Source organism: Coregonus clupeaformis, chromosome 7 (assembly GCF_020615455.1).
Source record: "Coregonus clupeaformis isolate EN_2021a chromosome 7, ASM2061545v1, whole genome shotgun sequence".
Lineage (NCBI taxonomy): Eukaryota > Metazoa > Chordata > Actinopteri > Salmoniformes > Salmonidae > Coregonus > Coregonus clupeaformis.
This window is the reverse complement of record NC_059198.1, coordinates 71047804-71072864: the sequence shown is the minus strand read 5'-3', so window position 1 is coordinate 71072864 and position 25061 is coordinate 71047804. Positions and strand designations below refer to the sequence as shown.

Here is a 25061-nt window from a genome sequence, read left to right as displayed (position 1 = left end):
ACAGTGCATGTCAGAACAAAAACCAAGCCATGAGGTCGAAGGAATTGTCTGTAGAGCTCCGAGACAGGATTGTGTCGAGGCACAGATCTGGGGAAGGGTACCAAAAAATATCTGCAGTATTGAAGGTCCCCAAGAACACAGTGGCCATCATTCTTAAATGGAAGAAGTTTGGAACCACCAAGACTCTTCTTGGAGCTGGCCACCCGGCCAAACTGAGCAATCGGGGGAGAAGGGCCTTGGTCAGGGAGGTGACCAAGAACCCGATGGTCACTCTGACAGAGCTCCAGAGTTCCTCTGTGGAGATGGGAGAACCTTCCAGAATGACAACCATGTCTGCAGCATTCCACCAATCAGGCCTTTATGGTAGAGTGGCCAGACGGAAGCCACTCCTCAGTAAAAGGCACATGACAGCCCGCTTGGTGTTTGCCAAAAGGCACCTAAAGGACTCTCAGACCATCAGTTTTTAATAAAGTTTTTGCTTTGTCATTATGGGGTATTGTGTGTAGATTGATGAGGGGGGTAAAACATTTTAATTCATTTTAGAATAAGCTGTAGCATAACAAAATGTGGAAAAAGTAAAGGGGTCTGAATACTTTCCGAATGCACTGTACATATGAAGTGGGTAGAACAGTATGTAAACATTATTAAAGTGACCAGTGTTCAATGACAGTATCTAAGGTGCAGGGTAGAGTACCGGGTGGTAGCCAGCTAGTAATAGTGACTAAGGTTCAGGGCAGGGTACTGGGCGGAGGCCGGCTATTGGTGACTGTTTAACAGTCTGATGTCCTGGAGATACATAAACATAACAGCATCTTACACAAAGAGGAGCCCATAGGCAGTCTATTTATGCCACAGCTCTTATCCAGCCCTCTCCCAGTGCCAGAGCTGCCAGCTAAGCAAAAATGGAAGAGTGAGAGAGAGCGAGTGAGTTAGGGAGGTTAATGCAGTCGTTGGCAAGCCGCACCCCGGGGGGACGGTAACCCTTGGCCTCCCAGCATGGCGAGGCAGACTCTGGACTCACAGGGTCGCTGAACCACAAACCCTACATTAAACCTCCATCTCCACAGAACCATACATTAAACCTCCATCTCCACAGAAGCTTCTGGTCACATTCCTGCTGGAGAGCCTTCTGCTGCCAGTGAGCTGGCCCAGGCCGGATGAGGACCTGACACTTCACATTATAGCCAGTCTCTCTCGCTCTCGAAAGGTGGCTATGTGTAACAGGGTTGGTTAAGTTTCCACTTGACACTGCAGAAATACATATTTGATGTTTATGTATTCCTATTGGTTGGTTGAATTTACACTGAACAAAAATATAAACGCAACATGTAAAGTTTTGGTCCCATGTTTCATGAGCTGAAATAAATCCCTGAAATGTTTCATATGCACAAAAAGCTTATTTCTCTCAAATTTTGTGCACAAATTTGTTTACATCCCCGTTAGTGAGCATTTCTCCTTTGCCAAGATAATCCATCCACCTGACAGGTGTGGCATATCAAGAAGATTATTAAATAGCATGATCATTACACAGGTGCACCTTTTGTGCTAGGGACAATAAAAGGCCACTAAAATGGGCAGTTTGTCACACAACACAATGCCACAGATGTCTCAAGTTTTGAAGGAGTGTGCAATTGGCATGCTGACTGCGGGAATGTCCTCCAGAGCTGTTGCCAGATAATTTAATGTTCATTTCATTTTTAGAGAATTTGGCAGAATGTCCAACCGGCCTCACAACCGCAGACCACGTGTAGCCACACCAGCCCAGGACCTCCACATCCGGCTTCTTCACTCGGACAGCTGATGAAACTGTGGGTTTGCGCAACCGAAACATTTCTGCACAAACTGTCAGAAACCGTCTCATTGAAGCTAATCTGCATGCTCGTCATCCTCACCAGGGTCTTGACCTGACTGCAGTTCGGCGTCGGAACCGACTTCAGTGGGCAAATGCTCACCTTCGATGGCCACTGGCACGCTGGAGAAGTGTGCTCTTCATGGATGAATCCCGGTTTCAACTTGTTATGATGTCATTTCATAGTGTTGTGGGAACCAGGTTCAATTTAGTAGATAGGTAATTCTTGGTGCCACACAGTCTGGAGGACAAGGATTCCAGTATGTCAGGGAAGCTTACAGGTGTTTATCTTAGAATGATTGATGGACATGATATACTGACTTGGGGTACAAGGTAACAACATCAAAGGAGGGAGTGCCCACTGATGGTTAACAGATGTTGTTGAAGAAACGTGTAACATATAAACTGAGAGGTTTTCTTTGTCTGGTAGTTGGGATGGCAAGGGGCGAAGCACGTGCCTTTTGTTAGACGAACCTAGTACTGTACCTATTAAATATTTGTATGAACTCTACATCTAAGTGTTAAATATTTTCTTGCATTATGAATTACTTGACACCCGAGAAACTCATCATAACACAACTGTACCAGGGAGATGGCAGACGTCAACGTTGTGAACAGAGTGCACCATGGTGGCGGTGGGGTTATGGTATAGGCAGGCATAAGCTATTGACAATTAACACAATTGCATTTTATCAATGGCGATTTCAATGCACAGAGACACCGTGACGAGATCCTGAGGCCCATTGTAGCGCCATTCATCCGCCGCCATCACCTCATGTTTCAGCATGATAATGCACAGCCAAATGTTGCAAGGATCTCTATACAACTCTGAAAGCTGAAAATGTCCCAGTTATTCTATGGCCTGCATACATAGACATGTCACCCATTGAGCATGTTTGGGATGCTATGGATCGAAGTGTGCGACAGCGTGTTCCAGTTCCCGCCAGTATCCAGCAACTTCGCACAGCCATTGAAGAGGAGCGGGACAACATTCCACAGGCCATAATCAACAGCCTGATCAACGCTATGGGAAAGAGATGTGTCGCGCTGCATGAGGCAAATGGTGGTCACACCAGATACTGACTGGTTTTCTGATCCACGCCCATACTTTTTCTTTTAGGTATGAATTTATTTCAATTGACTGATTTCCTTACATGAATTGTAACTTAGTAAAATCTTTGAAATTGTTGCATGTTGCGTTTATATTTTTGATCAGTGTACATATCAATAAGGTGTTATGCCATTGGTCATTCTTGCAGATAGGGGGAGATTGCGAACGTAAATTCTTCCCAGTCTGATATTGACATGCAAGCGGTAGGTCACGTTCTGAAATAATGTATTCCATTTTCATTTACAATGTGTACGAGTTCACTATGTACAGTACCAATCAAAAGTTTGGACACACCTACTCATTCAAGGCTTTTTCATTATTTTTACTATTTTCTACATTGTAGAATAATAGTGAAGACATCAAAACTATGAAATAACACATATGGAATCATGTAGTAACCAATAAAGTGTTAAAGAATCCAAATATATTTTCGATTTTAGATTCTTCAAAGTAGCCACCCTTTGCCTTGATGACAACTTTGCACACTCTTGGCATTCTCTCAACCAGCTTCACCTGGATTGCTCAATTGGGTTGAGGTCGGGTGATTGTGGAGGCCAGGTCATCTGATGCAGCACTCCATCACTCTCCTTCTTGGTCAAATAGCCCTTACACAGCCTGGAGGTGTGTTGGGTCATTGTCCTGTTGAAAAACAAATGATAGTTCCACTAAGCGCAAACCAGATGGGATGGCGTATCGCTGCAGAATGCTGTGGTAGCCATGCTGGTTAAGTGTGCCTTGAATTCTAAATAAATCACAGACAGTTTCACCAGCAAAGCACCCCCACACCATCACACCTCCTCCCCCATACTTCACAGTGGGAACCACACATGTGGAGATCATCCGTTCACCTACTCTGCGTCTCACAAAGACACGGTGGTTGGAACCAAAAATCTCAAATTTGGATTCATCAGACCAAAGGACACATTTCCACCGGTCTAATGTCCATTGCTCATGTTTCTTGGCCCAAGCAAGTCTCTTCTTATTATTGGTGTTCTTTAGTAGTGGTTTCTTTGGAGCAATTCGACCATGAAGGCCTGATTCACGCAGACTCCTCTGAACAGTTGATGTTGAGATGTGTCTGTTACTTGAACTCTGTGAAGCATTTACTTGGGCTACAATCTGAGGTGCAGTGAACTCTAATGAACTTATCCTCTGCAGCAGAGGTAACTCTGGGTCTTCCATTCCTGTGGCGGTCCTCATGAGAGCCAGTTTCATCATAGTGCTTGATGGTTTTTGCGACTGCACTTGAAGAAACTTTCAAAGTTCTTGAAATGTTCCAGATTAACTGACCCTCATGTCTTAAAGTAATGATGGACTGTTGTTTCTCTTTGCTTATTTGAGCTGTTCTTGCCATAATATGGACTTGGTCTTTTACCAAATAGGGCTGTCTTCTGTATACCACCCCTACCTTGTCACAACACAACTGATTGGCTCAAACGCATTAAGAAGGAAGGAAATTCCACAAATTCCACAAATCAACTTTTAACAAGACACATGTTAATTGAAATGCATTCCAGGTGACTACCTCATGAAGCTGGTTGAGAGAATGTCAAGAGTGTGCAAAGCTGTCATCAAGGCAAAGGGTGGCTACTTTGAAGAATCTCAAATATAAAATATATTTTGATTTGTTTAACACTTTTTTGTTTACTACATGATTCCATGTGTTATTTCATAGTTTTGATGTCTTCACTATTATTCTACAATGTAGAAAATAGTAAAAATAAAGAAAAACCCTGGGTAGGTGTGTCCAAACTTTTGACTGGTACTGTCCATGTCCTGATAGAGAGAGAGAGAAAGAGAGAGAGCGAGGTAGATAGATATACACTATATATACAAAAGTATGTGGACACCCCTTCAAATTAGTTCAGCCACACCCGTTGCTGACAGGTGTATAACATTGAGCACACATGCAATCTCCATAGACTAACATTGGCAGTAGAATGGCCTTACTGAAGAGTTCAGTGACTTTCAACATGGCACCGTCATAGGATCCCAGCTTTCCAACAAGTCAGTTCGTCATATTTCTGCCTTGCTAGAGCTGCACCAGTCAACTGTAAGTGCTGTTATTGTATAATGAAAATCTGGGTTTGGCGGATGCCAGGAGAACGCTACCTGCCCCAATGCATAGTGCCAACTGTAAAGTTTGGTAGAGGAGGAATAATGGTCTGGGGCTGTTTTTCATGGTTCTGCAAGGCCCCTTAGTTCCAGTGAAGGGAAATCTTAACGCTACAGCATACAATGACATTCTAGACGATTCTGTGCTTCCAACTTTGTGGCAACATCCCTTTCCTGTTTCATCATGACAATGCCCCTGTGCACAAAGTGGGGTCCATACAGAAATTGTTTGTCAAGATCAGTTAGGAAGAACTTGACTGGCCTGCACAGAGCCCTGACCTCAATCCCTTCAATCCCTTCCTATCAAAATGCGTTTTTTGTCAGAAATCCCTTCTGGAATATCTGAACTTTCATGTGCCTTAATAACAAACGTGTATGCCATCTGTAAATACGAATACAATTGTTTAATTATGAGCCTAGTTGGTTTAGCCACAGAAAAAGACAGGAACCTTCCCGTTAGCCATGATTGGCTGAGATAATGAGTGGGCTGGACATGCCGAGAGATGAGTTCGGATTTGTCTACCATCAAGCACGCTTCTGTCTATAACATGAGCTGCTCAGTATGTGTAGGTAATCCATTCCAACGCAGCTATTTTGAAAGATATCACAAAGAACTGCATAAGTGTTGCTAATGCTCTCGACCTTCTGGAGGACCAAGTTTTGAAATCAGTGTAATTCCCAGTCGAAGCAGAGTATGATAGCTAAGGAGAAGGAGAAAATCCTGGTGTTTGATTGCAAATAATGCGGAGGGAGTCGAAAAGACAACACACAGAAGAAGGCTGTTGTATAAAACACCTGTCTCCGGATTACATCTTCAAACTAAGGGCAACCATGGCATCCATGACAGAGAGGGAGAAGCTTTCATATATGTATTCGGCCAAGAAAATCTAGTTAGCTACATTTTCAGATATTATACGTTTCTAATTTTGTCAGAAAGTAGTTTTCATTGCAAGTTAACATGTACTGTTAGCTAGCTAGCTAATGTTAGCTGGTTGGCTCGCTAGCTAACATTACATGTATGTCTGAGTAGTAATATTATTCGTATCTCAGAGCCATTTGCATTGCTAGTTATAGCCTAATGTTAGCTAGCTAACATTGAACCTAGCTAGTTGGTTAGCTTTAGCTACCAGCAAATTCATGCAGGGTAGTAACGTTATGAGTTGGGATTATGGTTCATTGTTTAGCTAGCTACATGTCTAAACAAAAAGACTCCACTATGAAAGTAACCATTTCACTGTACCGTTTACACCTTCTGTGTCCTGTGCATGTGACAAATAAACTTTTGAGTGTGTGTTTAACAGAGACGGTAATGTGAAGAACAACATGACCTGCAGCAAAGTAAAATTAGGATATAACATTAATCCAACGAGACAGTGTCCAAGTTCTAAAATTCTCAGGTAGAATAACCTGCTTATATTTCGTCACACTCACAACCGTAAGCTACTTTCTGTAATTAGCTTGCCATTACTTGTAAATAATTACATTTGTGAGTTTATTTTCCTGTAATAAAGAATACAAATTAGCTAAAGTTAAGACGTTGTCAGCTATACGATATAGTCATTATTTGAACTGGCTAGCCAGCTAACTTAACGCTAGCTAGCTAACAAGCTAGAAACTAACCAAAATATTGTTTACAAAGTTCCTTTTAGTTGCCTGGTTTGCTAGATTGACATATACTAAATTCATTTTTAAACTGATGGGTTTATTTGTGTTAACATACAACATTTATGCTATTTTGGACCACCAGGCTGGTGATGTCATGCAGCCTGTCGTTTTTGTGTTTATACTTTTTCATAACGACAACGACAAGTTTGATGTCGGACGACAATAGAATGTTCATGATGTCACTGCGACAACTGTCTACAGACATGTCAATAAACGTAGTATAAACCAGCCTTTAGTCTTGAAATCTTTGGTTGTTCAGTTCACTACCTTACTCACTCTGTATAGCACATGACCTCACATGTGACTCCTTAAAGAGATGGGTGGGGCTAAGGTATAAGAGGATGTGAACGATGCTGAATGGGTGTAGACAAAGAAGAGCTCTCCAGTAGGTGTACCAAAACATTATTGGGGGGCTGTTTCTCAAAAGTGGGTTTACAAGTTTATCAACTTTCAAAGCAGAATTACTTTCCCATTGTTCCTCAACTGTAGTGTATTTTCTAGCTCTAAATATCTACTTTTATCCAATGTAAAAAACACCATTTCAAATGTTGATACATAAGACCGAATCGAGCCGGTCGGTCACATATCTGTACGGTACCTGATAGATATTGGGGCATCCTAGGATGTGCTTTTCTATGTTATTGCTGAAAGAGCGAGTTGGCTAGCATGCTCTAATTGTAAGCTCCCTGCTAATTCAGTTATTTCCATGCTAACAGACGAATCACGAATCTACAGCGATCAACATACTGTTGTCCTGCACATTTAATGTGTTTCCTTCTGTCTATCGTCAGGTACCTACCTGCATTTATTGTATTTTGTACAATTTTTGTCATTGATTACAAAACACCCAGTCTGATATTGACATGCAAGCGACGAATCACGACTCTACAGCCATCAACATACGGTTGTCCTGCACATCTAATGTGCTTCCTAGTGTCTATCGTCAGAATAAACACCAATCAACTGGGATCGCTGGCTGGACAGTCCTTTCTTTAAAAAACACAACGTAAGAGAGTTACACAAAGTACGATCAAATCTATTACACTGGTGCTGAGACCAGTCTTCTTGTCTTCGCTGGACAGCTGTTACATATGCCCAAGCACATTAACTGATCTGCCTTTCCAAACATGCACCCAAATACTTTTGACTATTACTAGTTGAGCACACCAATTCTGGATTCTTCATGAGCAAGCAAAGCCTAGTAATTGCAGCCTGCGCTAGAATTTATTAATTTGTTCTCACTTTATTAAATCAAATAAGTAATCTGCTTTTCCGTGGTAATGCAGCGATTTTATACTTTTTGGGAGGTAGGTTGGTGGTGGGTGAAAGTATATTGGTGAACATGGTATAACTTGGAATCGATTCAACTTGATCTGGGGCTGTTTTTCATGCATAGGACCAAGAGGCAGCCTTTAGTTACTATGCCCCCAGCCTCTGGAATAGCCTGCCAGAGAACCTGAGGGGGGCCGAAACTGTGGACATTTTTAAAAGAGATCTTAAAACACACCTTTTTAGCTTTGCTTCACCTTCGGATGCTTTTTAGTCATTCAATTTTGTTTTTTTATCCTCTTATGTTTGTTGTGTAGTACATATTTCAGTTTTTATTTTCATTGTTTAACATTTTTTATTTTCCTGTAAAGCACATTGTGTTGCATTCCATGTCTGAAATGTGCTGTATAAATAAAGCTTGATTTGATTTTGAACTGTGAGTATGTGTTTGTCGGTGTGTGTGAAATATGGCCTTTTACCGATGGCCTAAACATGCCCTAAACCAAACAAAACCTAGTACACTAGTTTTTACTCTAATAACATGACTGAAATAAAATAGTATAGGACATGAGCATCCATACAAAGCCAAGTACAGGACAGCATGATATCCTCCACAGAGCAAGGACAGGGTTCAACAGACTTTAAAAGCATGGCATAATTAAAAAAGGGAAATAAATATATGTTGTAATGTAAGCAATAACCCTTGACAGAATCCAAAACAAAGACTTCTTGCAGTGTTACGATAGTCCAAGTGCACAGAAGACGCTTTACAAATCATGGCAGATTATTTGAAAACCATTCTAGAAATGGTCATCTGCAAAACAAATTCAATCTCGGTAAAATTGTCCAATTTTGAAAGAATCTTCCAACAATCTTCCACATTGTGAATTTCAGTGGTTTAAGAGGATAATTCCCCATGTATGTTTCAAGTACAAAGAAAACAAATGTGTAGCTCATGAAGAGTTTGTTTATTTAAACAAATTTAAGCAATATTGTTGGGGCATGATAAAGTTAGGAACCCAGACAGTATCACTTATGGTTATGCAGCAATAAAATAATTTACATCTGAAGAATTACGTTGGATAGAAAGACAAAGGATATCCTAATTATACTCTAGCCTACAGTGCATGTCATCCGAGGAGAGGGGGGGGTGCATCGTTAATTGAAAATGTGACAAAAATGTCCAGCGTTACAAATTCACAATGAACAAAAAAACACCAGATTCACCACAAAATGATATAAATGAGCATTAAAATAATAATTTTATCAAAATGTAGAGCGTTATCCCATAAAACGCCCGTTTGACAACATCGCTATTGTATTGACAACTAAAGGACTGCTCACCTCTAAAAATATCCAAAACGTCAGGACTATCCCAGGGAGTAAATTCTTCATCTCTCCTTGCCGAATTATAAACTCCGCTTTTTGAAAGGAGTCCTTAAAAGTCCTTATCACAATGTCGATTTCATATAGCGCTACAAAACGTTGAGAAGCTTCCGGTATCACACAAAGCAAAGCATACGACCTACAAGCCTTCGAGTAGCCCCGCTGTCAATGCGGGATAAGAGCAGGCAGCAGTGACAGCCCAATGTCGGCTTGAGTCCCTGTTAGGTCAGTGGCATTGTTTCCGCGACTTGATAAACTCAAAGAATAGGCACGAGGAATGTTTATTTTGAAGCAAAACTGCCCCAAAGATATATCATATTAGCGGTAAAAACGACTAATCCACGCCCCTTTTCGTTGACAAAACTGCCCGAAGATTCTGCTAAAATGACTCAAATAAGGTGAATCAAAAGGTTGCCTGTTGGGAAATTACAATACTAATTAAATACGATATATACTGTTGCCTACTCCTAAAATATGATATATACAATATGGTAACTAATATGAATAATCAGATTCTCTGACATCTCATGGAAGTGCAGTAGCCTAGTACAGTAGAGAGATCCTGCATTCTATTTTAAGATTACAATGCAACCAGGACTGTCAAAGGAGGGGGGGATTATCCCCCTCTACCCCACAGCACTGTACCATACATTGTCCCAAGAGGACTAATGCAGTAAAAACCACACAATAATCCAATCCAAAGTGGCTAGAGTGCTTGTCTTTATGATCCTATGTGATTATGATGATGAATATACACTGAGTATACCATAACACAGACTGACCAGGTGAATCCAGGTGAAAGCTATGATCCCTTATTGATGTAACTTGTTAAATCCACTTCAATCAGTGTAGATGAAGGGAAGGAGTCAGGTTAAATAATCATTTTTAAGCCTTGAGACAATTGAGACTGTATGTGTGAAATTCAGAGGGTGAATGGGCAAGACAAACATTTTAAGTGCCTTTGAACGAGGTATGGTAGTAGGTGCCAGGCTCACCGGTTTGTGTCAAGAACTGCAACGCTGCTGGGTTTTTCCACGCTCAACAGATTCCTGTGTGTATCAAGAACGGTCCACCACCCAAAGGACATCCAGCCAACTTGACACAACTGTGGGAAGCATTGGAGTCAACATGGGCCAGCATCCCTGTAGAACGCTTGACACCTTGTAGAGTCCATGCCCCGATGAAGTGTGTGTACAAACACTTGTTTTAACTCCCCTCCATCTAGATTTACATGGAAATATCATTTTATTTTGCTAATATTTGAACAGTTGCAAGTAGACTACTTACAATGGGTACACTGAAGCCTACCTACTTATAGTTTTAGTGTCTCTTTATACAGTGGGGAAAAAAAGTATTTAGTCAGCCACCAATTGTGCAAGTTCTCCCACTTAAAAAGATGAGAGAGGCCTGTAATTTTCATCATAGGTACACGTCAACTATGACAGACAAATTGAGAATTTTTTTTCCAGAAAATCACATTGTAGGATTTTTTATGAATTTATTTGCAAATTATGGTGGAAAATAAGTATTTGGTCACCTACAAACAAGCAAGATTTCTGGCTCTCACAGACCTTTGACTTCTTCTTTAAGAGGCTCCTCTGTCCTCCACTCGTTACCTGTATTAATGGCACCTGTTTGAACTTGTTATCAGTATAAAAGACACCTGTCCACAACCTCAAACAGTCACACTCCAAACTCCACTATGGCCAAGACCAAAGAGCTGTCAAAGGACACCAGAAAAATTAATTGTAGACCTGCACCAGGCTGGGAAGACTGAATCTGCAATAGGTAAGCAGCTTTGTTTGAAGAAATCAACTGTGGGAACAATTATTAGGAAATGGAAGACATACAAGACCACTGATAATCTCCCTCGATCTGGGGCTCCACGCAAGATCTCACCCTGTGGGGTCAAAATGATCACAAGAACGGTGAGCAAAAATCCCAGAACCACACGGGGGGACCTAGTGAATGACCTGCAGAGAGCTGGGACCAAAGTAACAAAGCCTACCATCAGTAACACACTACGCCGCCAGGGACTCAAATCCCGCAGTGTCAGACGTGTCCCCCTGCTTAAGCCAGTACATGTCCAGGCCCGTCTGAAGTTTGCTAGAGTGCATTTGGATAATCCAGAAGAGGATTGGGAGAATGTCATATGGTCAGATGAAACCAAAATATAACTTTTTGGTAAAAACTCAACTCGTCGTGTTTGGAGGACAAAGAATGCTGAGTTGCATCCAAAGAACACCATACCTACTGTGAAGCATGGGGGTGGAAACATCATGCTTTGGGGCAGCTTTTCTGCATAGGGACCAGGACGACTGATCCGTGTAAAGGAAAGAATGAATGGGGCCAGGTATTGTGAGATTTTGAGTGAAAACCTCCTTCCATCAGCAAGGGCATTGAAGATGAAACGTGGCTGGGTCTTTCAGCATGACAATGATCCCAAACACACCGTCCAGGCAACGAAGGAGTGGCTTCGTAAGAAGCATTTCAAGGTCCTGGAGTGGCCTAGCCAGTCTCCAGATCTCAACCCCATAGAAAATCTTTGGAGGGGAGTTGAAAGTCCGTGTTGCCCAGCGACAGCCCCAAAACATCACTGCTCTAGAGGAGATCTGCATGGAGGAATGGGCCAAAATACCAGCAACAGTGTGTGAAAACCTTGTGAAGACTTACAGAAAACGTTTGACCTGTGTCATTGCCAACAAAGGGTATATAACAAAGTATTGAGAAACTTTGGTTATTGACCAAATACTTATTTTCCACCATAATTTGCAAATAAATTCATAAAAAATCCTACAATGTGATTTTCTGGATTTTTTTTCTCATTTTGTCTGTCATAGTTGACGTGTACCTATGATGAAAATTACAGGCCTCTCTCATCTTTTTAAGTGGGAGAACTTGCACAATTGGTGGCTGACTAAATACTTTTTTTCCCCACTGTATAAGGGACCATTCTTCTGTTCTGTTCTATTGTTGCAGAATAAGAACAAAATACTTATTTCTTGTCTCTCACATACAGGCACAATCTAGCAACCTGAAAGTAAAATAAGTTTTCAAAAGAGAGAAAATTTAAAAAAATTCTCCCCCTGGTGTATTCACCAATGGCCGTTGTCATGGAAGCAGTGTTCATCTAAAACAAAAGAAAAGAGAGTGGCAACGATGATGCCATTTCACAACACAACTTGTGTTTAATTGGCCTGTCTTTGTAATGACTGAGGATCATTGGCTGTGATAAATGGACGCCATCTTGCCTTCAACCACTTTGTCGTCTTGACAATGCCTTGTAATTGGAATGATGTCTGAGGTAGCCTAACTAGTACAAAGAAGAAACCTTGAATTATTAGTAATGTGTGATGGGATGGGATAGCCTTGTCCTAAAAATGTTATCTTTGACTGATCTTATCAGCAGCGTGAAAGACATATACAGTGCCTTGCAAAAGTATTCATCCCCCTTGGGTTTTCCCAATTTTGTTGCATTACAACCTGTAATTTAAATGGATTTTTATTTGGATTTCATGTAATGGACAAAATAGTCCAAATTGGTGAAGTGAAATGAAAAATAATAATAATGGAAAAGTGGTGCGTGCATATGTATTCACCCCCTTTGCTATGAAGCCCCTAAATAAAGATCTGGTGCAACCAATTACCTTCAGAAGTCACATAATTAGTTAAATAAAGTCCACCTGTGTGCAATCTAAGTGTCACATCTCAGTATATATACACACCTGTTCTGAAAGGCCCCAGAGTCTGCAACAACACCAAGCAAGCGGCACCATGAAGACCAAGAAGCTCTCCAAACAGGTCAGGGACAAATTTGTGGAGAAATACAGATCAGGGTTGGGTTATAAAAAAATATCCGAAACGTTGAACATCCCACGGAGCACCATTAAATCCATTATTAAAAAATGGAAAGAATATGGCACCACAACAAACCTGCCAAGAGAGGGCTGCCCACCAAAACTCACGGACCAGGCAAGGAGGACATTAATCAGAGAGGCAACAAAGAGACCAAAGATAACCCTGAAGGAGCTGCAAAGCTCCACAGCGGAGATTGGAGGATCTGTCCATAGGACCACTTTAAGCAGTACACTCCACAGAGCTGGGCTTTATGGAAGAGTGGCCAGAAAAAAGCCATTGCTTAAAGAAAAAAATAAGCTGTTTGGTGTTCGCCAAAAGGCATGTGGGAGACTCCCCAAACATATGGAAGAAAGTACTCTGGTCAGATGAGACTAAAATTGAGCTTTTTGGCCATCAAGGAAAACGCTATGTCTGGCGCAAACCCAACACCTCTCATCACTCCGAGAACACCATCCCCACAGTGAAGCATGGTGGTGGCAACATCATGCTGTGGGGATGTTTTTCATCGGCAGGGACTGGGAAACTGGTCAGAATTGAAGGAATGATGGATGGCGCTAAATACAGGGAAATTCTTGAGGGAAACCTGTCAAAGCCCAGACCTCAATCCAAGATTGCTGTACACCAGCAGAACCCATCCAACTTGAAGGAGCTGGAACAGTTTTGCCTTGAAGAATGGGCAAAAATCCCAGTGGCTAGATGTGCCAAGCTTATAGAGACATACCCCAAGAGAATTGCAGCTGTATTTGCTGCAAAAGGTGGCTCTACAAAGTATTGACTTTGGGGGGGTGAATAGTTATGCACGATCAAGTTCTGTTTTTTTGTCTTGTTTCTTGTTTGTTTCACAATAAAAAATATTTTGCATCTTCAAAGTGGTAGGCATGTTGTGTAAATTAAATTATACAAACCCCAAAAAAATTCCAGGTTGTAAGGCAACAAAATAGGACAAATGCCAAAGGGGGTGAATACTTTCGCAAGCCACTGTACAAATACATAAGACTTTAAAATCCATATAATTAAGCAGAACACTTAATCGTTTCTCTATGGCTGTGTTTACACAGGCAGCCCAATTGTGATAATTTGCCCAATTTTTGCCAAAAGAGCTGATCTGATTGGTCAAAAGACCAATTACAAAAAAATAAAAGAATAATTGGGCTGCCTGTGTAAACACAGCCACTGTGTTGTGCATATGAATTAAAATACATAGTCTTGTTTACTTTACAACATAAACATGGGAATCATGTTTGTTTAGACTTTTTTTTAAATCACAGGAACGTTCAATGGTATGGTGTAGGCCTACAGCCTAATATACAGAACATAATTGGTGTATACATGTAGGTAATCAAATGCCTTTTTTGACAGGGCCACACGCGGTGAACAATAAAAGCCTTGTAATACAAACACATTACAATCAACCATCAGGACAACCAGCATGCTCATTTGGAAAATGTAAATGGCAAAATAGGAGAATGATGACCTGCAAATCAAAATAAAATCAATCTAAAGAGTGGCTTGACAGATTCCCTGTCAAAGTACTTAGACTGCATACAGCTCCAACCCTTTTTCCCACATCAATTTCCTTCTCTCGTTATACTGTCATGTGGTAATTGTTACTTATTGGACTATTGCTGTCTGGAATCAGGCTGCAGTAATGACATTTAATGGCCCTCCGTGAGTTATGAAACCAGTAGATAGCATCTCTGCAGCCATTTGCAATATATTGGCTGCTATATTCCAGAGAGAAAGCTTGAGCTTTCCTTGACATGTACAACACACTTCACCGTTTCTCCACCTCAAAGATGATAGTAAAAATTGTGCTCATGTTGTCTTCCCACCCAATCAGAGTCTGGATATCATGAATTGGGTCGTACATTTGCTGCCAGGACAATCAGAATTTGTAAGCAGATTTGTTTTTACATAACATGAAAACCTCTACATTTTTCAATTAATCAATTTCAATTATTCTTAAATGGATTATGTTCTTCTACAATCTGATGACCCATCCACATTTGGATAATAACTATCAGGCTCTGGGTATCTATGCAAGAAGCAATTCAGAAAGAATCGTCCAATAATGTTATCTAGAAGCTTCTCACATAGGTCTTGTACTAGCCTAACAACCCATGTAATAACTAGCGATTTTAGATGGAAAGCTGTGGCGTCCTCCATTACAAGAGAGCAATTTGGCCTCAAAATGAACTTTTTCAGTCAAGCAATTTTGAGAACACGGGTCTCTGTCTTGTCTTACTGAATTATAGATGCTACTGTACCTACTGTTAGTTCTTACATTTTACAGCTTTTGTGCAATGCTTTTCCCAAGCTTTCTCCTATGGTAAAGTCTTGGTATCAGTGCATTTTATTCTCACTAACACACAGTGCAAAACCAGACTAAAGTCAGAATAAATTAACTTAAATCCAGTGCTTGAAATGGAGTCATTCTATAACCTTTGAATTATTAAATGAATCTAACTAATTACATCCGCAATCAGTGTGTTCTATAAGATGCACCATTGAAGTTACAGTTAAAACAGCATGTCTTCAGAGACTGTAATATTGACTAGGAGAGACTTAGACTCAGACATGCATTAAAATCCAGCGAAATCGACACAAATCCTCACATTGCTCTAAACCCCTTCTCTTTCTGCATCCCCGCTCAGAACTGATCATCTCATTTGAGGAGACAGTCGTTCCTTTCCCTCCTGGCGGTGAGAGTAAACCGTGCTCAGATCCAGCACTCCTGCTGCACCCCTGCTGCATAGCCTGGGATCTGAGCCTCCTCCCTACAGCAGGAGGAAATCACAGTGGTGTAGAAAAGTGTGCCTGCTTATCGACCGTTACCGTGGAGGGATGCTTTAAGGGGAGAGAGCGTTGTGGCCTTAACCTTCGTTCCATAATGAGAGTCTTTCTTTATACATGGTTTTTCTTTTTTTGGGGGGGCTGTTTCAGCAGGGGGTGTAGGGAAGGACAGGGGTAGAGAGAGAAAGAGATCTGCTGTGTTTGCCTTTGATGGAAGCCCTTCCTTAAAGGCTTGTTGTACAGAAGCTTTTGAACCACACTAATAAGGATGATCCATTAAAATGAACACATCGGTCGGATAAGCTCCTTATAAGTCCCATGAGATAGACACTGAAGTCTACACTCTGTACAATGTGGTGAAATCAGGCTACTATTTGTTGAGGAGTTGGTGAAATTGGGTTTTTGACCAGGATAGGTCAGTGGAAGAGCAGGACCAGAAAGGATGAGGACATTAGCCGCAGAAAACTATCTAATGACGACATCCATCCTATAGATTTGTGTAGATACATAATTGGGGTAGGCTATAGTATCACTGTTGCTCTGTTGTCAACATAACCAACTACACCTAACCCCATCGTTAGGATAGTGTGGAGGAACATAGCATAGAATAAGCATGTGATATACAGGGCATATAAAATATGTGCCTTGCTATAACAACGAGGAAACAGCGGCAGTGATTAGATATCAACTCACCACGTTACCCTCCCATTTCCCAATCACCCCCTGTGTTGGATGGCATCGTTCCACACGGCCCCATCACATTAGATCAATATATTAATTCCAGGGAGTCAGGTGTGTTCTAATATTGTCTCTAATATTGCCAGGCAACTGGGGACTACCTGCAGGGCTGCAATGGGATGAAAATGAGTGATAGCAGCCTTCCTCCGTAGCCGTCGCTATGCTCCTGCTGTCACACAACCAATTACAGGCAACATCAAGACCTCAAACTCGCCCTAGAAAACCTACAACCACGGAATTATCACAAAAGGCATGCGTCCTAACTTGATATGTGCATAACTCAAACCTTCGCTCAAATCTCCCACTGACTGGGTTTGCATGGGTATAATCTCAGAATCCATAACCAAATATTGAATGTTTGTCAAGAGATTAACGCGGGTATCAAGTTAGATTGTGTCTGACAGCCATAACCATCATAGGAAATATTTGCTAATAAGGGTAAGCTTAAAAGTACAGAACAACAACCATCAAACTAAGCCCTGATTAACCCCAGGGGTCCTGCTTGGAGGCGGCGTTGCATGTGTACATTGGCCCTTAGCCCATTTGTTAGAATATAAATCCCACCCCCCTCCTACCCCTTGATCCACCTCCAGACACTAACCCTGTACAGTTTATCGTCACATGCCGTTCCACTACATAGCCCAAATGTACCAAGTAGACATTTCTAGATACAGAAAGATCAGCTTCTCCTGGAATGACAAAAGACTGTCCAAATTCAAGTTCACTGGAAAGGTTGATCCTCATTGATGGCCTATGCTCCTCATGCAGAGATGGGCCTGAGTACGATTTTTTTTTCTAATAGTCCAACATCCATCCATTCCAGAAATAAATCCTGGGTAAACCCTGGTCAGTTGACAGTTGATTGGCCCAGCCAGGAGTAGATCTGACTTTTACCCAGTAGAGGTTAAGAGACTTTTGTGTAGTGGGGTCATATTTGATGTGGAGAGGTTGACTTCTGTGGAAATCGTTATAAGGGAACCATAACCAGCTCAAAATGAAATTTGAGCTGAGCTGAGTCTGCAACAATGGGCCAAGCTCACCAAGGAGTCAGCAGCGAGAATCTACTAATTCAATGTCAGTCTCATCATTTGCTCCAAATGATATCCATTCAGTCAAACATCCTAGAGTTCTACACTGTAATTGGGGGAGAAGTCCTGCCTCCTTTCTCTTTGTACAGTTCACTTAATTATCTGTGTCACATCATCCTAGCTTGAGCGATGTTACTCTATCATATTACATGACCTATTCCATCTGTAGTGTGTCTTCTCGCCAGTGGTATGGTATGGTGCACATTTTAGGATACCCTCAACCTGACTTGTGAGTACACCACCTGTGGCGAGGGTACGGGATAGCTTGTGCCACAGTGGAAAGAAAGTTCCTGCCTTCTGGTCCGCCTTGCTACAGTATTGACTGCAGACTGTCAGCTTCAAAGGCTACAATTAGCCCCCCATTGAGCCAGTGATGAGGCCCCCTACTTGTATCAAAGGCGACAGGCTGAGTTGTGTAGTCAACTCTGTGGCGTACAACCAGGGATTTCCTGCAGTCCCACCACTGTGCAACAACAGTTCGAATCACCAGCATGTGGAACTAAACCATTTAGCACGAGGCAGACTGTTTCAGCCCTTAGGGGATTGTGAAGAAATGAGAAGACCTTAACTGGTGAAATAAGATTCAGAGTGATATCTCTAGTTGTCATGGCAATGGGTAAAACATTTGAAAGTAGAGAGGAAAACACACAGGCATAGAATTTGTTGCTGCATTGATGATAAAAGCAGAATTGGAGCCCAGCCATACTAGAGTATTGGGACGCACAGTGACGACTGATTTGTTGGGACAGACTCCTTGAGACACTGTGGAACACAACAACAGTGGCTGACATGAAAACTAAGAACATTACTAAAGACATCAGACCACTGCCTTCTCTTGTCTTGGCCCTCTTTTATATGCTGAAGGAGTTCGAACTAAGCCGAGGGCTATTCTTATTATGCAAATAGGGCCTTTATGAATCTGGTGCAAGTCAAGCTAGTTTGTCCTGCAAACTGTGTACAAAGTCCAGGGCCGGCTCTAGCCTTTTGGGGGCCCTAAGTGAGATTTGGTTGGGGGTCACCCACCTCACGGCAAAACATTTGTGGCCCCCCTCATGACGGCAGAGAGAAATATATAGACAAGTTAATTTCCGTCAATTCTACATATTTTGCCTTGTGTAATGCAATTCTAACCATTTTGCCATGGGGTGGATAGACGTTTTTGCAGTTTTAAAGCCAATTTCCTACTGTTCTACACATTTTACCATTACTTATGCCATGTTAATATGATGTCTGAGTGAGAATGACTTACAATATCAATGGGGGCCCCCTGGAGGTCAGGGCCCATGGGTAATTACCCTGCGTGCCTGGTCGGTATTCAACCATGAATACTACAAGTTTAGATAGCTGGCTAGACTAACTACCAATCTAAAAATGTACATTTCTAAAGGTCAGCTAATTGACCCTTCGCTAAGCCCCGCCCCAGATTTTTGGGCAACCAATCGCTGTGCTCCAATCGATAGCAACTGTCGTCGAGTCCGACACCTCTGACAAGCTCATGTTTGAAACACATGAAAGACATTGAGGGCAGTGGGAATAACTGTTTCTTTAAAAAAATATATATTTTTTAGATGGTTAAATAATTTAAGAGTGCACCAGGGGTACTTGCTACTGTGATTCCTGAAATGCAAAGCCTGTTGGAGTATTTTTCGAATCCAAAATTACACTTTTGTTACATTGTTTGTTAGCTCGTTAGCTAGCTTTCAGTCTCATTGATGACCAAACGTTGGTAAAGCTAGCTAGCTGCTTAATATAACTTGTTTTCTCAAAATGTATTTTAGCTAGCTAAGTTAGTCATGTTTATGGGCCCTAAGCGACCACTTATGTTTCTTATGCCTGGAGCCGGCCCTGACAAAGTAAAATTAACAAAACCCTGGGATTCTGCTAGAGAAGTGATATCAACAACAATAACAACAAATGGCTTAATGCATTTGGACACATTTAATTGTGTAATTGATATGGAATTATTAAAAGTGAACTAAGAGAGCTCTGGTGTTGTTTTGAAGAATTGTTTATTTAGAAAACCGGTGCTGAATTTGGAAGCCAGAGAGAGAGACAGAGAGAGAAAGAACTGAGTTCTGCCCATTGAAATGGACTCGGTGGTGTGCTACAATTTCAATTTGGTCAGGGGATTAAATTGCAGGAGCATCAACACAGACAGTGCTAATGGGAAAAGAGAGAGAGAGAGAGAGCACAGAGAAAGCACTCCCTTAATCTTTCATTGTCTCCCATTTCAGTTGTTATTCTGACCGAATAACACTGATTTGGTAATCCGGAAAGGGCAACATCTCAATGTGTTGTTACCAAAGAGCTTGGCTGTATCATGGAGCCCCTGCACTAAAATCTGCAAAGATCTGGCACAGAGACGTGGAAAACTGAAAGTCCAATTAAAAAGAAACGCATACCAGCTACTGATTGATAATAAAGTTATGACGTGTCAACACCAGAAGTGGTGGATGATATGGTGGATGAAAATTGATGGATGATTTTAACCTAGTACAGTATCTACATTCTGTATTCAGACAGTTGAGTGTCTCATAATGATGACCCATCACTTGGTTATTTTTCCAGAGGGTTTTCTAGAGTAGTCCTATAGGGTTTTCTACTAGTTATTTCCTGGCCCAATGACAAGGACAGATGGGATTCAATTTAGTAGAACCTGTGTCCTAGCCAGTTCTTTCCACAGTGATTACATGTCACAGACTTTCCCCTTGTGATGAAAGCCTTTTCCATCAGTTTCCAAGGAGAGTTACTATATTTCAATGTAAATATCACAACCCACCCAATTTCCTTCTGTAAGCCTGTGCTATTGGCCTCAGACAAATAGACACTGCAGACATAGGATAGACGCAGTCTGAACATTGTGATAGGCTATGCTGCCCTCTACAGGGCAATATTTTCAGTAACATTGAAAAATAATTGTTTAGTGAAATCTCAGTAGAAATGTCTGAAATCTCAGTAGCCTAAAGATGATCCCTCAACCTGTTTCCTTGTCTTCATCGACACTGATGTGAAAGTACTGTGAAACTTTGTCCAACTTGGTTTGAACCTGGGCCGTCTGTGCACCGCAAGACCGATTCAACCAACTGAGCTAAAGCCTAGAGATTAGCTCAGGGGAGTTAACGCAAGTCTTCAGGTCTCAGGCAAGGTTACTCATTCAAGCATAGTTCAGTGAGCCACCTCTGCTACAAAACCTACAAATAGGCATGCGCCATATTGCTTTCTTCCGTATGTTTCCACATCAGTGCAGATTAACCTAATCAATTACAGAATGCTGCACCAACCTGTTCTCTGAATATGAACTAATTGACAGCCCGGCAATACTTCCCATCAACATGCATCAGTTACTCAAAATAAACTGGAACGGCAGCCAGAAAGACAGTTCATATGGGGGTGCATGTCTTCGAATGTAGACTATAACTGTCGGGGGAGCTAATGACAAATGTCCCCTTGTCAAGCAGTCTGTCACAACAATTCATCTGTTGTTCCATGTTCAGTGTGTAATTGGTGCTATGCTTAATTAATGACAGTATTCTGAAAGGTGTATTTATATTCATTTACCTCGCCAGTCCCCTCGGTATGGTTATAATGAGAGATGCATAATACACACTGCTCTGGCACAACAAGAAAAATCCACAGACAAAACCAACAATGACTGGCTGACCCCTGAATTAACGTTAAAGTTTAGAACTATGCTTAATATTATGCATTAGCAAAATATACAGTAGGTCTACAGTGCATGCTAATGGAGTTTCTCGTCTCCAAAGTTGAGGTATGGGTTAACTTTGAGATGAATTGGCTTGAATAGGCCTAATTAGGTAGGACTGCCACCACCATGCATTGTCAATAATGATTAGGCTCAATTAAGTTAGCACCTCCATACTGAAATCTTAAACAACAACTTTGATTAACAACATGATTAAACTAATTATACTACCCATTTGTCATTAAAAGCTTTTCAGTCAGTCATAACTTTTAATCTTCTGGAAACATCAATTAAGACGCTCAACACCTGGTGAATTTAGATAAGTATACAATCTTTGAAATATTTTGACATTTAGATCTCAATTAACATAACACGCCTGGTAGAAAATCAACTGCAAGATTTCTCTGACAAGTTAATTGAGATGTCTCATTGGGCCCTTTTTTTTATTTGTGTGCCAGTTTTTGCTATTTCATAGCAGGCCGACATTTCCGAATAGTAGGCTACAACATTGTAGGCCAACAAGGTCATTAAAAAGAAATATATACTTGGTATAGGCATATTTAAAGAAGATAGGCCACACTTTACTGCCAGACCAAATAAGATGACTCATATAAATATTCATATATTATTTAATTGCACTCACCACAGGGCCGTGTTCCATAGCTGTTCATCACCTCCCCCAGACTGGCAACATCAGGCTGGAGTGAATATCTTCCTCCCAAAGAAATAGCCCTCAATCTATCAAGTTTTATATAGTGTCAAACAAGTCTGGCGGCTACAGTGCATCCTGCTTTCCTTCCTTTCTTGAAGTAATTACTCATTAGAAATGGCTGGACAGATGAATGCCATGAGGTGAAGGCCTTGCGTTCACCTGTACAATCATGTATAATCAGTGATTACTTCAAGGAAGGGAGGAAAGGTGTACTTTAAGGAATTTGAACGGCTCATGTGTATCCAGGTCCCAGACTTGTGAGCCAGCATTGACATCTAGCGGTCATTTGGTAGAAAACAGTGAATAGACCCCGTCCTTATTGTGTTCCTGACAAATATAATTTATCATTCTCCACCCAGACCCCAGAACCAAAGGCATGAGTTCCTCAATGGACTACTGGAACATGTTTGTATCCAAATTGCTGACTCAGTAACTTCATTAAGATAATGGTCTTGGAGGGTGTTAGTAGAAAGAATACACACTGGAAAGCCAACCCTCACCAGAAGTGGAGCGGGAGAGAAAGAAAGAGGAGAGGACCGACAAGGCCAGAGAAGTCTCCTTAACAGCTCTATATGAAAGGCTAATAGAGTACCACAGTATGAGTCATAATACCCATAAAACCTGGCGTGACGTTTTGATAACCGTGTAAATCTCTCTAAGACAATGAGACTTTTATCAATATATTCATTCACCTGTATTTACCCCCCAAAAACGAAATGCTAATTATCTGCTAATGTGGCTATCATAAAGACCTACAAATGCCATGGTGATCTGGATGAGACTGCCGAATCGAGGCAAAAGTAAGAATCTTTGGATTAACTATCTGTTAGCTACATTTAGTAATTAATAAATTGGCAAAATGTATTTAAATTGACAACTCTGTGAATTGTCTTGTGCAAGTTTTAAATTGACACAATACCTGTTAGCAAAGGTGTCAGCTAGAGATGATGTGCAGGAGCTTGCAGGGATTTAAGTCGTGCATGATGTCTACTTTTATGCTAATTAGCATTTTCAGATCAGAGTAAATAGAGCCGAATATATTGCTAAAAGTCACCTTGTCCGAGAGAGATTTACATGGTTATCAAAACGTCACGCCAGGGTAAGCCTACATGAAACACAGCCCTTATTTTAAGTGTTTCAAAAATTCCCTATGGGAAAAATGAATGGTGGAAAAACGTCTGGAACAGTTTCCCTGTTTGACCACTAGGTTTTATGGGTATTATGACACCTCCACTGTGGGGCTCTATGGGGCATCACACTGATGCTTGGCAAAGAGCCTGCCCTTTCCTTCACCCCCACCCAGCGGACACAGTTGCCAGTGTGTCCACGCAGATGTATCATACACTCGTATGCATGCACACACACATACACACACCACATGTCATCTCCTCTGAAATAAATGTCTTAATTCAAGGCCACAATACAAAAAACAAATCGTACTCAAAAAAAGGTTTAGAGACGTATCTTTATTTACAGTATCAGGACATTCATGTACAAATGTGTTCCCATAATAAGGAGCCTCTCGTTTGATAGAGACAAACTTGGACTAATTTACAGTAATGACTAATGGGATTTATGAAAGAAAAACAAACGCTCTCTGCATATAGAAGTGTAAATTACTTGCAATTATTGCTTAAGTGATTGAAACCCATGGGATGTTCCCAGTTCTGGGTCAAACGTGTGCAATGGCTTTTTAAACAGTATTATTTAGAGACACACTCTTAAAGCAACATAACGTTTGTTTCATATACATATAATTAACCCTCCCTCCCCCCTTTCCCATTTTAGAAGATATCTATAACCTTAAACAAACAAAACACCTTAAGAAAAGAGATGGCAGACGAAACATGGACAAAAAAAGAAAAAGAAGAATAAATGATGCAATTGTATTTATGGGCCAAGTCATTGCTAATTCTCCAAGCACGGCACCAAAGAAGAAAACAAAAACAAAACAAAGTATCACAACAAGGCTTAGGGCCAGATGCAATCAGATCCACCTTAGCCGAAATCCACATAGCTGATGTTTTGAAATTGTCGGAGGTGGAACTGAGTTAGAGCTGTCAAATCCACAACGGCTCCCGGCATTATACCTAAAGCAGATATCACCATTGGCTGCTCGGAGTCGCATTGAGAGAAATCCCATGCAGCCTAGTTTACAAGTTCGAACACTGGAATGTGAGATTAATCTACACCTCGATTAGGCTGGTAGAAATCCTCATTATTTTGCTCAATGATTTTCAATTTGAGCGTCATTATTTCTATATAGCCTACACTTTCTCGTTCTGAACTTCTAACGCAACTGGGACGGGTGTGGCTTCGTTACAATGATCACAAGAGCAGCTCTGATTTGACAGCTCCAACGCAGTTCAACCTCCGACTGCCAAAACATCAGCTATGGGGGTGTCGGATTACGCCGGTTAACGCTTGATCTGATTGAATCTAGGCCTTAGTCTGGAGTAACGATTCCCATGTATAGTAAAGCAGCACAAACATAAGACAAAAAATGACAGAAGAAAATTAAGAGTTTGGCTTACGAGTTCAGACCATGAGGTGGGTTAAAAAGTGTCCAATACTTCTTATGGTTTGTAAGTGCGATGTTTTGTACCGCTTTCACCTAGATGTAAGAGCAGGGGTTCATGGTTCCTGGAGAGCTACTGGGTGGTGCAGGCTTTTGCTCCAAGCCATCATTAATGTACCTGATTTTACTAACCAACCAATTAGGGCCTGATTGGCTGAATTAGCTGGTGTGTTAGTGAACGGCAGGAGGGAGACCC

At 41.3% G+C, this 25061-nt stretch overlaps 1 protein-coding gene across 1 annotated transcript in view; it reads right to left on the bottom strand.

The window, feature by feature from the left end:
* The window catches only part of LOC121569129 (vesicular, overexpressed in cancer, prosurvival protein 1), a 119811-nt gene extending 109865 nt beyond the window's left edge, over positions 1-9946 (bottom strand). The window contains exon 1 of the mRNA XM_041879791.1: positions 9354-9946. Within this exon, the coding sequence (XP_041735725.1) occupies positions 9354-9404 (51 nt within the window). The 5' untranslated portion in view covers positions 9405-9946. The remainder of the gene's footprint in view (positions 1-9353) is intronic.
* Positions 9947-25061: the final 15115 nt, after the last annotated feature.